General features: G+C 49.2%; 1 protein-coding gene across 1 annotated transcript in view; it reads right to left on the bottom strand.

Moving 5' to 3' along the window:
• Positions 1-10,092, bottom strand: part of KSR1 (kinase suppressor of ras 1) — a 47,052-nt gene extending 36,960 nt beyond the window's left edge. The window contains exon 1 of the mRNA XM_058037682.1: positions 9,852-10,092. Within this exon, the coding sequence (XP_057893665.1) occupies positions 9,852-10,076 (225 nt within the window). The 5' untranslated portion in view covers positions 10,077-10,092. The remainder of the gene's footprint in view (positions 1-9,851) is intronic.
• Positions 10,093-12,555: the final 2,463 nt, after the last annotated feature.

Raw genomic sequence — 12,555 nt, 5'->3', positions numbered from 1 at the left:
TCCAACGAGCTACGATGACCTGCTAAATTCTCTATTGGTCTCTTGGGGGTTTCCAGGACCTCCCTGTACATCATTCCCTAAAGCCAAACAGCTGCACTTACCCACTGAAAGAACGCATAGATTGGGCAATGGTAGGGGTCGCTTTCCTACATACAGTTCTTGATTGCCAGCTGTACTAGTAGTGCACTATCAGCCCCAGGAAAAGGTCCAAGCACTTAAAAATTCAGAGAAGGAGCTTAAGAGTAGTTGGACTTTAAAGCATTCCTGTAATCATTTCAGTGGCAGAGATTTCAGAGATAGATGTGAGCAAATTAAATCTTCGTACAAACACTGAATACTATTTAGGCCGTGGGCAACAGCACCGTGGGCATGAAGAGACCACCATATGGTATGTGGCATTTCTTGCCACACACATGGCTCAAAAGGGACAAGAACAATTAAGTGTCAGTTCTGGATGCCAAGAGAGAGCTGAACAGTTATTGCTATAAACTTCCAGGTGTACTTGGGTGGATGGCAGCCTCATGCTGGGGCTGTCTCATGCAGAATGGGAGCTGAACTGGCAAAAGAGCAATGTTGCTGAAACATGCATTCAACAAGATGAAAAATGAAAGGTTATCTTGTAACTGTAGAATTTCTACTAAGAGTCAGGTGAAATAAGGCACAGAAAGAATCCTTCTGAATTCTAAAAATATCCCCTTTCTCAGTTGGTTATCCTTTGCTATGTGAGTGTTGTTTTTTAGTCCCTTGCTCATTCAAAACACACTTTAACATCAGACCAAGTCTGAAGACAGTACAACAGTACTCGTGTTTAAATAGCTGGAGCTTCAAGTGGGGTCAAGGCCATGCTGTTTAAGGTATTCAGCCTTGAAAGGCACTTATAAAAGAACTGAGCCAGCAGAGACTAGAGCTAAATTCAGCTCTTACCCTAGTTTTAAACTGCTTCAACTCCTTTGTTTTCAGTGCAGTCACATTCAATTGCTACTCCTGTAAAGGAAAGTGGGCTCACATAACCTGACATTCATCTGATGTCAACTGGACAACCCCAAGGAACATAAGTGGGGTTCTCGGTCAAAACCAGCTCTACTCTTTGCTACAGATGTCACTTACATGATACCTTCAGCAGACCAAGTGTTCCATCAAATGATACGGCTGTAAATAATTCACCAGCAACCCCATAACACTTGATTAAAACCTACTGAAAGAAGATCTAATTAAATTGTCTTTCAAAGAACAGACATGATATGACGACTGTGTGAAGGGCAGATGGCAAGCAGAAGCTCATTGGAACATGAGAAAATCTTTGGAGGACAGTACTTGGTAGCCAATACTACAAGCTTTGCAAGGCTTTTGGCTTTACAGCTGTGTATCTGCTGTGCTGTGAAATATATGTCTTATTGATTAAATAATAGTTGGACAATACATTACAGGAATGTAACAGCTACCTTGCTGGAAATGATACATGCTTTGAGATAAAGCACCACAGCTCACAGAAGGTTTTCCATGTCTTTCAACTTCTGAGGAATAAAAGAGCTTTATTTCATACCTCAAATCTAAGAAGAAATATGAAGATAAAATTCACATCAGAGCTCAAGTATAAATCTAAAGTAGTCTCAAAGTTCAAATGTGCTATCACCCAGTTCAAAGTTTTGCATGAAAATAAGAATTTACTGAAGAAAACGCAGACTTTTGTCCTCTGTATAATGAAGTCCATCCCAGTTGGGGGAAGAGAATCTACTGCTCAGAGACAGGCTTTCAAAGTAATTAAATGTGATCCTGGTGCAGCTACCTGAGATCAAAGCAAAGCTGTGCCATGGTACCCACCCTGACCTCCCAGAAGCTAGTGTCTGTTTGCAGTCAGTCAGTCATCTTGGAGGAAAAGCTCCCAAAATTATTTTTCCCAAATAAATGAGTGTTTCTTACTGATAAATTTCAAATCCCCCGTGCATCAGGGTGGCTCTCCAACTTCCTCCCCATTCTCTCTCCCAGAGTTTGAGGTTAGATAAATCTCAGAGCCACAGCTACTTGCATGAAGAGGCTGAAGGCTCAGCACTTAGAAGAACTCTTAAAGAATTCTAGCAATGCAGAGACTTGCAGAGCTCACTGATGCTGTTCCCACACCACTGAGGCTCTGTGAGGGAAGCTGACAGACCATGCTGCTAACCCACCCTGTAAAACACAGCCAGAATGTGGAGACTTTATTCTTTGCAGTATGAAGGGGCCATGCCTGCAGTGGCAGCGAGCTCACAGCAGGCTCCTCGTGTCAGGAGTACAGGAAGACTGAAAGGGCTGAGCCAGCCTGTTCATGTGGAGGATCCACGAGGAGTGAAAGGGAGAGGCAGGGATCAGACCATGCATTTCCTCACGTGTTTCCCCTTCCCCTCTGCACCTTGGTTTTACAGCTGCAGGAAAGATCAAGGCAGAGGTGTGAAAATTGCTGAGTCAGGCCATGTCTGTGGGGCCTCAGAGAAGCTGTCACAGCACCAGGGCCAGAGGACAAAACCTTGTGCTGAGGCAGAGCTGAGCACACACTGCAGGGTGGGGACAGGCAGGACACAGCCACTGCAGGCAGGAGGCACAGGCAGCAGGACATCACAGAGCCCTGCCTAGCAAAGATGAAGAACCTGAAGCATTTTGCATTAAGAGAACTGTGGAAAGTTTCAGTTTTGCTCATAAAGGCAAAAGGCCTGAAGTCTTTTGCTTGGCAGATACAGAAGAGTTTTTAAGGAGACATCTAAAAAAGTCAGGAAGCTTTAAAAAACAAAATCTCCCCACTTCAGCTTATTTCAGAGGAACTATGTAACTGTATTTCAAAGCAGGATTTAATCCTCTAGCTTACTCTAGAAATAAAAGGGAAAAACTGCTCTGGAAGAAGAAAAATGTTGCTAGAAAATTGGTAGGAACCAGGTGTGGAGAGGTTCTCCAAGAGCACTGTAGGCAGCATAAGGGGCATGGACACACATCTCCCCATGAGTGCACCTATCGACAAACCCATCACCTCCCCTAGCAGTGTCTTTTACTGCTGATGGCCAAAAATCAATGAGCAGTTCTCAATCTGTAAAACCTACTAATTATTTCTTCTCTTCAGTTAATAACTAAAACCTCACATTGGAACCTGCAGGCCTCAACAATAACCCATACACAACAACATGGAGCTCAATACTTCCTTTCCAAATTTACGTTGCTTCAAACAGAAGTGAAAGTTCTTTGATAAATCAACAAGCCTACGTTTTAGAAGCACGTAAGGGGAGTAGAACTGGACAGGAAGGTACTAAACTCATTGCAAAAAGCTTCTGAAGATTTCCAAGGCCTCAACCCTGAGGCTCCTGGCTGCATGCTGAACACTGGGGTCAATGACCTGTTCTGGCAGCATCAGATCAGACCAGATCAGAGCCTGGATCTGCTGCATCCCAGCAGCATTCCTCAGTGCCACGTTAATTACTGCTCTAAAGAGAGCTCACAGGCTCTGCTATTAGAGCTCTTCCATGTGGGATAACTACTAATCATCCTATCAGGGCCACTCCATACCCCGACCAAAGCGTGATTCCTGACTCTGTGCATAAGTGTCCTGTGACCCTTCCCTGCTTGCCCAAGGTGCACACAGAACCAGCTGGATGTTCTCACTAGGCATAAGAGGAACGAGAGACCTGGCCTCTGCTCACTTTAGAATATATACACAAATGATAACTGTACTGACTTTACCTTTAAAGACAGATTTTGAACAGTCTTGAGCTCAGGTGTGCAAGTCCAATGAGATTTGGATCTTCCATCTGCCTCCAGCCCCAACAGCTCAGACTTCAGCCCTCTGTGCTGCACTTAGAGCAGGATAAACACCAGACACCTATGATCAGCCTGGGCTGTGATTCCCTCAAACCCAAGAGCAGGGCCTAAGCAAAGGATTGAGATTCCACCTCAGGAATGCTCCAGGGTTCAAGCAGGTTTCCAAAGAGGGCAGGGAGCCGAGCACAGAACAGGTGACTGTCACCTAGCACAGGTGCAAGTGAACACCACAGCTGCAGCAGTGGTTACCTCATGTCCTTGGAGGTGTGCAGTGGGAGCAGGGCTGGCTGGGACACGCCTCTGGGATCTGTAGGTGCCACAGGAGCTCTGTGCTGCTCTGGCTTAAGGCAAAAGGCCTCTCTGACCACCTGTAAACTTTGGTGCTTCCCAGATGTCCTCCCACAAGCAAGGCAGAGTTTATCGAGTTTAACTGGGGACTGATCCTGTCCTAGATTCCAGGGGCTATGCCAATGAGGACTGGTGCTAAGCCAGAATGCCAAACTGTTTCCTAATCATGTGCTAGTCTGACTAGGTGCAGATTCCCACCACAGCAGGAATGCCCACGACACTTCCACGCACAACTGCTCACAAGTCATGTGCTGGAAGAAGTCCCTGTTTCTTTTGGAGCAGGTGTGTTTCCAGATTCAGGGAGCTTCTCCTCCCTATACTTGCCTGCTGTGGCAACTCTGTGCTGCTGGTAGTGTCAACTGTGTGGGATTGCTCCACAGGAGTGAGAAATGAGCAGGGAGGGAAGTCTGAGAGCTGGCTGAGTCAGGATCATCCATACATCACTCTGTGCCTTTCACCACAGCAGTATTCCAGCCAATACGTTCTCCAACCCCCTAACAGTGGAGATAGCCAGGCTTGCTTTCAGCATCATTTTCCTTTTATTAAGGAGAAAAAAAAAAAGAAAAAAGAAAAAAGAAAGGAATCCCTCTAAGCTGAAAATGAGGGTAAGAAATATTAATCTTAAAAGAAAGGTGAGGGTTTATCCCTCAAGCATCTGATAGATTGCACTTAGTTGGAAATATTGTAACAGACACTATTCCTTAAATAATTTGGTATGTCACCTGACTTGTTTGTTAAGTGTTCCTATTTATGACCAAAGCAGGTGATAAATTTGTGTACCCAGTGCTGACTCATTGCTGTACATCTGTCTCTAGCATGCAGCTGGAACACTGACTGGGGCTTTCCTTGGGTGAAATGCAGTTCACAGCATTGGAAATGGAGCAGCAGCCCAAGGTCTGTGCAGGTGGGATCTGGGCAAGCTTGGTCACAACCAGGAGTTCAGCTGGACACAGCTGGGGCCCAGCTTGGCCACTTCCCTGATTAGATCAGCTCTGTGTCAGAAGCTGTGTGCAGAGACTGAGGCCAGTGTGGCAGCACAGGGTGTGGGTTCCTGTGGCTGTGTGCAGGCACAGACAGACAGACAGAGCTCCCAGCCAGGCTCTGCTGGGCTCCTGCCCCGCAGCTCCAGGGCTGCAGGAGGGTGAGCAGGAATAATGCTGTGTTACCAGTGACCACACAGGCAGCCCTAGAAAGGCAAAGGCAGCACAGAGCCTTACTCTGACACTTCCTTTCTTGTTTCCCAGTCAGCGCACCATGGAATCGAACACAAGGCAAGGAGTACACAGAGCCTGACAGAAAAGTGAAGAGTCCCTTGATGAAAACCTGCTCACCAGAGCTTGTCCTGGGAACTCCAGGTAAGTGAAAACACTGCTGCTGAGTTTTTGTGTCAACATTTATATAGAATCAGTGGTAAGAGATGTGCTAAATTCCATTATGATGTGGAAATTCTGATCATAACTGTTACAAAGGAAAGATGATGACTGCAGACTAGATAATAATATATGGTCTTCCCTTCTTCCAACTCAAATAGAATCTCTGTTGAAGACTATCTTGTACAAGAAGTGCACAAATTTTAGAAAGGAGAAACAAAAGACACTTTAAGAAAAACAAATGTGTTGCATATATGCAAAAAGTAAGATGAAGTAAGAGACTTTCTTCTTCTCTTACATAAGACCTGCCGGGAAAGGAAGTCTTTTCAGCTGAACAAAGCTCATAAACATGTGGCTACAGGTTGCAGTTTGGCCTGAAAAATTCACTACTCCCACTGCTTCCAATTTACAAACCCAGTTGTCCTTCCCTTATGCATGCCAAACTTCCAGTTTGCAAGTGTGGACTATTACAATCCTTCTTCCTCTTCTCTCATGCCTCCCCCCATTTTCAAATAGTTGTTTCTGTTCAGAGATTGCTTGGCAAGATAAGCCTTTTCCAGACAAATTGCCAAATGAATTGAGATAATGCCAAAGCAAGTTCAAACAGATTTAATGCACAGGTACCGTTCAGCACTGAACGGCTGATTTGTGGAGAGCAGACTGACTTTGTGAGACAGCCCAGCTGGAGTCAGGCTTTCTCATCTGGTGCTCTGTTTGCTGAAGGTGTCAAACAGAAGACGTTCCCGAGGAAGAGGCCAAACTGATCTTTGCACACAGGGCCAGGAGTGTCTCTACCATGGATCTAGTCTGGCCAGAGAGCCAGGACAGTTTTCCCAAAGAGCAGGCAGACCTCAGAATGTGTGCTACTGCCTCACCCCGACACTCCCACCATAACCAGTTTGATGCAGCTGCCATGCCAGAGCCACTGCAGTCAGCTCTTCTGAGGCAAGAACCCAGCTAGAAAGAAAATACATCTGCAGTCTAAATCCACTCCAGGTCTCACAGTTCAGCCTTCCTCTCTCATCTTTGCTGCAGTCAAAACTGGGGGGTGCTGGGGGAAGGTGTCCCCCCAGTCTGGGGACTCCCACAGCTCACCAAAGCAGCTGTTTCCAGCTGAGAAACCACAGGAACCTTTCCTGCTGCCAGCACCTGCGACTGCGTTCTCCTGCTCACCTCCAGCAGACTGGCTTGAGCTGCAGTTGGAAGTTGGATGTGCTTCACCACAGATGTCTAGTCCCACCAGCAGTTTCCCAGCCAGGGAAATGAATCCAGATAGATACTGCCTTCACAAAGAAATACAGCTAAAAATAATATGCTTCTAACTTTGCAAAACCAATTTGAGTCATACAAGGGATTAGTGTAAGGACAGAGGTAAAGACTGACAGAGCTATTTCTTTCCAAGGATGTTTGGAAACACACTGGATGCTCACTACATGGCAGACATTTTTTGCTCTTACATATGGGTTAAAATTACCATTATTTTCCATTTCAGTTTTGTAGTCAACTTGAGAAGTGAGTAAACACGCTAGGACAGAACTGAAAGCACAGACCAGCACTGGGTAAAAAGAAAAACACTCAAGCACTTATTGGGCAAAAGATATAAAGCTTAAAAAAACCCAAACCAGACCTTGTGGCATCAAAGAACCCAGTCTGCTAATAACCAAACTAACAGAACCTACTTTCCACTACAGGGAAACTCCCTGCCCTTCTAAGAAATGGCCTTCCTACCCTGAAACAGGGTCAGCTCATACAACACTTTACACTCAACACATCCTTCGCAAGCAATTCCCACAGCCCTTTCTTTCCTCTCCCTGTATCTCAGTTTTCCCTGAACTCTTCTGAGTCTCTATGAGTGCTTATCTGGACCTGCCAAGGTCCAGTTTGAAATCCTTATCTACTGTGTGTTTTATTTTGAGAACACCTTACATGCAAGAGGAATGAGGAAGGAATTAAAGCATTGCAGTAAATGGGGAGGGAGATAAGCTTGAGCCCAAGTGCCCTTGGTTAGGTTGGTGTTCTTCACCTGGCGACTGCACATCACTACACAGTGTACCAATTATATTAATGGAACTAAGTTTTCACAATTCTTTTTCCTCTAAAGTCTTTGCAGAAGAAAAGCCCTGTGAGCATTCAGCCCCAGCCTAGACAAGCTCCCAGTTCAGGACTAGTAATATGTATAGTACATATTGTGGATGTATAGCACAGATGTGGCTCACAGCACTGCACCATCAGCAGACACTAATCATGACCCACAGAGCCATTTGGTGACTCATGGAGGCCACCAGGAAAGCACAGCAGGCCCTGGAGAACTCTGAGCTCCCAGTTGCACTCTGGACTCTTCAGGAGCTGCCTGCAGAGTCCACCCACCAGTAGTACTCAGCTCCCTGCAGGACCAGAGCTCATGTCTGTGCTGGCAGGACCCCACAGGCAGAGGCACACTGCCTCAGTGGCACTGCTGGCACAGGAATCAGGGCACAGGAACTCCAGCTGGTACCTGAGACAGCTCTGGGCCCACCTCCCTCAGGGGCACCACAAGCAATGATGGCCTGGGGAAGCAAACACAGCCCCTGAGCTCCTGCAGTCTGGCTCTGTGACTGCAGCCTGGCACAGTCAAGCACAAGACTCGGGCTATGCCTGACATGTATTTTGGTACAGGCAGCCCAACAGTGCAAAGAACACGGAGTCTGTACCCATGCCCACAGCTCCATGTGTGGGCAGAGATCCAGCACTTGGTTGAACTCCCAGAGAAATCACACACTGGACTGTACATCGAAGAGATTTTCTTCTGAACATAGATTTTATGATCATTGGTGAATGTGGCACCCATTTATTTAAACAGACAAGTGCTGAAGAGGATTGTGTGCACACACTCAACAACTATCACTAGAAACAGCTTTCGTTGCTTTAAGAAGAGCCTCAAGATCATAAAAGGCCTTTACACTTTGTGAATAAGGTTTGCTTTTAGACAGGTCCACAAGCAAAATAGTGATGATCATTTTCCAAAATGATGCTGATTGACATTGTTTGGGCATCGAAAAGGCCCTCAAGTAGGGCTGCCAAAAGGCTCTACAAATATTGTTTCACAGAGAATAGCCTTTGGGATGCTATTTGGAGGTGATAGGAGGAAGAACAGCGCTATAAATTTTTGGGGAAAAAGAACCAACCAAAACAAAACACCCCACAAAACAAACCAACCAATCAGACAAAACTACAAAAAAGTCAGACAAAAAATAAAGGAAGAATGATAGATTTCCAGGAGACTGTGCCAAAAGCTACCTACCACCTATTGTTTCATGGTTTTCTTCCCAACCTTCATTTCTCATGCGATGGATTTTTCTGCATGTAGGTTTATTACAGTTACAGTGTTGTGATGATCCTTACTTCCTAAAAAGCCTAAAGCTCTGTTTAGCTCCACTGTCTCCAGTACCAGGTAGAGAAGAGGAGCATTAGCATTTGTATCAAACTTAAATCAAAGAAGGGAACAGTAGGGGATTGCTTGCTTAAAGCAAAACTACCTGCCAAGAAGATAAAAGGAAATGTTATTTAAGTTTCTAAAGGTCAAATTAACTAAGGAAAAATACATCCTATGCACTTATACAGACTTTTATACAGAAACAGCTCTTCTTTGAGAGCACCACAGCAGCGCATGTTTTGTGTTTGAAGAATTTCATATAATCTTTCTGTACAGCAGAACATCTCTCCAGCCCGGTCCATGATGCCGTTTGAGCCACAGCAACAGAGGGAAAGGGAGGATCAGATTAGATCAGTGAAACTGAGCCAGGGATAGAGAGACAGGCCTGGAGCAGAGGGCAGGAAGCATCAGGAGCAAACACCAAGGACCTGAGGCAAAGGGGAGTTTTCCCAGCACGCCAGGACAGCGGTGTGGGGACACACCTCCTGCCAGCGAGCCCGGAGTCACCTTTGCTCCGCGCCTCACATCGCATCCCGCTCCACAGGGACACGGGAGCCCGGCCCAGGCCCCGGGGCGCGGCGGGGCGGCCGCACGCTGCCTCACGGAGCTGCCGCGCACCCGCCCGACAGCCCGGAGCACCCGAGGGGCTGCCCCGCACCTGTCCGCGCTCCGCCAGCACCGCGCTCCGCTCCGCGGCTTCCCGGGCGGCGGGCCCCGCGCCGGGAGCGCCGAGCCCGCTGACAGCTCCGCGGCGGGGCCGGGGCGCCGCTGTCCCCGCCAACAGCGCTCGGCCCGCGGGAGAAGGAGCGGGCGCGGCGTGGCCCCGGAGCCGAGGGGACGGGGCGGCGGGCAGCGGCAGGCCCCGGCCGCAGCCCCGGCCGTGCGGGGCAGAGGCGGCAGCGCGGCCCCGCTGCGGCGCCCGCGGCTGCCAGACCGCGCCGTACCTCCAGCGTGCGGATCTCCTGCTGCGTGAGGTCGTTGGACGCGGCACACTTGGTGCGGAGCCCGCGCAGGTTGGAGAGCGAGATGTCGATGAGGTCCTGCAGCAGCCCGCACTGCTGCAGCGTGGTCCGAACGGCCGGCAAGCCCCGCGGCCCCGCCGCCTCGCCGCCGCTCCGCTCCTTCCTCTCCAGCATGCCGGCGGCTCGCAGGGCAGCCGCTCTATCCATCCCTCGGCATCAGGGAGGCCGGGAGGCGAGGCGGCGGCGGGGGAGCGGCGGAGGGAGGGAGGAAAGAAGGGAGGGAGGCGGGCGGGAGGCGGCCCGGCCCGGCTCGGCCCGCCCCGCTGCTCTCGCCGGGCAATCACCGCGCGGTACATGCGCGGCTGCCGGGCTCCGCAAGCGCGCCCGCTCCGCCCCTGCCGCCGCCCTCAGCGCCCGCCACCGCCCCGGGGCGCTCTCCTCAGCGCGTCCCTCACCCCTCAGTGCCCGCCTCACCCCTCAGCGTATCCCTCACCCTTCATTTCCCGCCTCACCCCTCAGTGCCCGCCTCACCCCTCAGTGCCCGCCTCACCCCTCAGCGTATCCTTCATTTCCCGCCTCAGCCCTCAGCGAGTCCCTCGTCCCTCAGCGCGTCCCTCAGCCCTCATTTCCCGCCTCAGCCCTCAGCGCGTCCCCGACCCCTCAGCACGTCCCTCAGCCCTCAGTGCCCACCGTGTCCCTCAGCCCTCATTTCCCGCCTCAGCCCTCAGCGAATCCCTCACCCCTCAGCGCGTCCCTCACCCCTCAGTGCCCGCCTCACCCCTCAGCGTATCCCTCACCCTTCATTTCCCGCCTCACCCCTCAGTGCCCGCCTCACGCCTCAGCGTATCCTTCATTTCCCGCCTCAGCCCTCAGCGAGTCCCTCGTCCCTCAGCCCTCATTTCCCGCCTCAGCCCTCAGCGAATCCCTCACCCCTCAGTGCCCGCCTCGCCCCTCAGTTCCCGCTTCGCTGTCTCTCTCCCCTCTCCGCGCCCGCCTCAGCTCCTCAGCGTCCCCTCAGGTATGTCAGGGCTCGCAGCTCGCTCCGAGGAGCCTACGGCCGGCTCCGCAACCCTCGGCGCCCGTGGAGGAAGCAGGGCCGGGCCAGGGGCGGCCTGCCCAGAACAGGGGAGGTGTGAGCGGGCATTAGGATGTGTTTTAGTGAATATAAGCTTTGCGGTGGGTGTGTGGGTTCATCCCTATCATGAGTAGGAGGGAACTTCATGATTCCTTGTGGAATCGCTGTGGTTTCAGTTTTCATAATGGAGACGTGAGAAAAATACTCTAGGTAACTGCATTACATTTGGTTTCATATCCAGCCTGTCTAATGGACTTGCACAGAGCTGAGCTGTCAGTGCAGGAACCACTCATCTCCCAATTATTAGAATTGGGACTGTTCATCTGACATGAGGGATCCAGAGAGGCAGTTAGGTTGTACCTTACTGACAGAAGAAGACAGCCTCCTTAATTTGCACTAAATTGATACCAGGTTTTAAAAGCTTAAATGACATCTGAAAAAAAAAAAAACAAACCTGAATTTAGGACATGAGGCAGTGGAGCAGGGCAAAGCAGCTGGCACTGAGCTGTTTTTCTCATGGTTAAATAAATACTGGTATCCACATTAGTTTGTGTGGATTTGCATCAAGTAGTGTGGCATATGCTGTTTAGTAATTTTCTTAAGAATGTGGGTCAGGTTAAGTATTTGATTTCATTGTCATTATTCACATGCTGTAAATTTCATACGCAATAAGGGCTTTGCTGGATTAGGGTTTAATTAGTTTGCCATCTGATGAGTCTGTGGTTTTGGGAAAGTAACTTTGCTTATTACCTCCATATTTCTGACCTTGTGAAAAAGCCTTTATCTATCCTGTCTGCGCTCAGGAGCACTGGAAATTTAGTACCGGAAATCTTTGTTTCTAGGACTCTGACAGGTTGAAATCCTCAAATATAGGTGGCTGTGGAACTCGGGAATGTTATTGACAGGATATTGTTCTCGTAGACATTCTCTGCTGTGCACCCACCTGAGAATATCCATTTGCTTACAGACAAGAGGCCGAGCGCATTGCATAAGAAAGCAACCTAGGAAACTTGTGGGCCGTGCATCACAGGATACTTGGCATTCCCTGCAGTGTTTGTGTGCTGGGAGTGCCGGCCTCATTACCCGGCTGCCATCCGTGGGCAGCATTCCAGTCCCAGCGCACAGGGCTGCCCTTGGGCGTGCGGGAAGAATGTGCTGACTAAACACTGCCTCTGCGTCCATCCCTGCTCAGCATCGCTCAGCATCGCAGCTTGTGGCGCTGGCGCCTTCCCAGGAGCTCAGGCTGCTCTTCCACCACACACCTGGTGTGCACTCCTGGTAGTTTAAGTTGTCTGAAACCACACCTTTCTGTCTATAAGGAGATGGGGTAAAAGCACTGCTTATCTGAGGGTTTGCAAAGAGAAATACCATGGCTGGGCTGTGCTAGAAGGACCATGTGAGCACACTGAATGAGCCCTTTTCCCAGAGATTTCAGGAAGTGACATATTTAATGTTGTACTTTACGCATGTGTTGATGCACTGTTAGGATTTTTCTTTTAATGTACAGTTTGTGTAGGGTGGACATAAGAACTGCATTCTCTAGACTCAAACAACTGTTTTTTTCTTGAATTGAGTGAACCGTACCCACATTGTCAACTTCATTGTACAGTG

The sequence above is a fragment of the Melospiza georgiana genome, chromosome 19 (assembly GCF_028018845.1).
Source record: "Melospiza georgiana isolate bMelGeo1 chromosome 19, bMelGeo1.pri, whole genome shotgun sequence".
In the NCBI taxonomy this organism is placed as follows: domain Eukaryota; kingdom Metazoa; phylum Chordata; class Aves; order Passeriformes; family Passerellidae; genus Melospiza; species Melospiza georgiana.
Note: the sequence above shows the minus strand (reverse complement) of the source record. Positions and strands in the feature narration are given on the sequence as shown.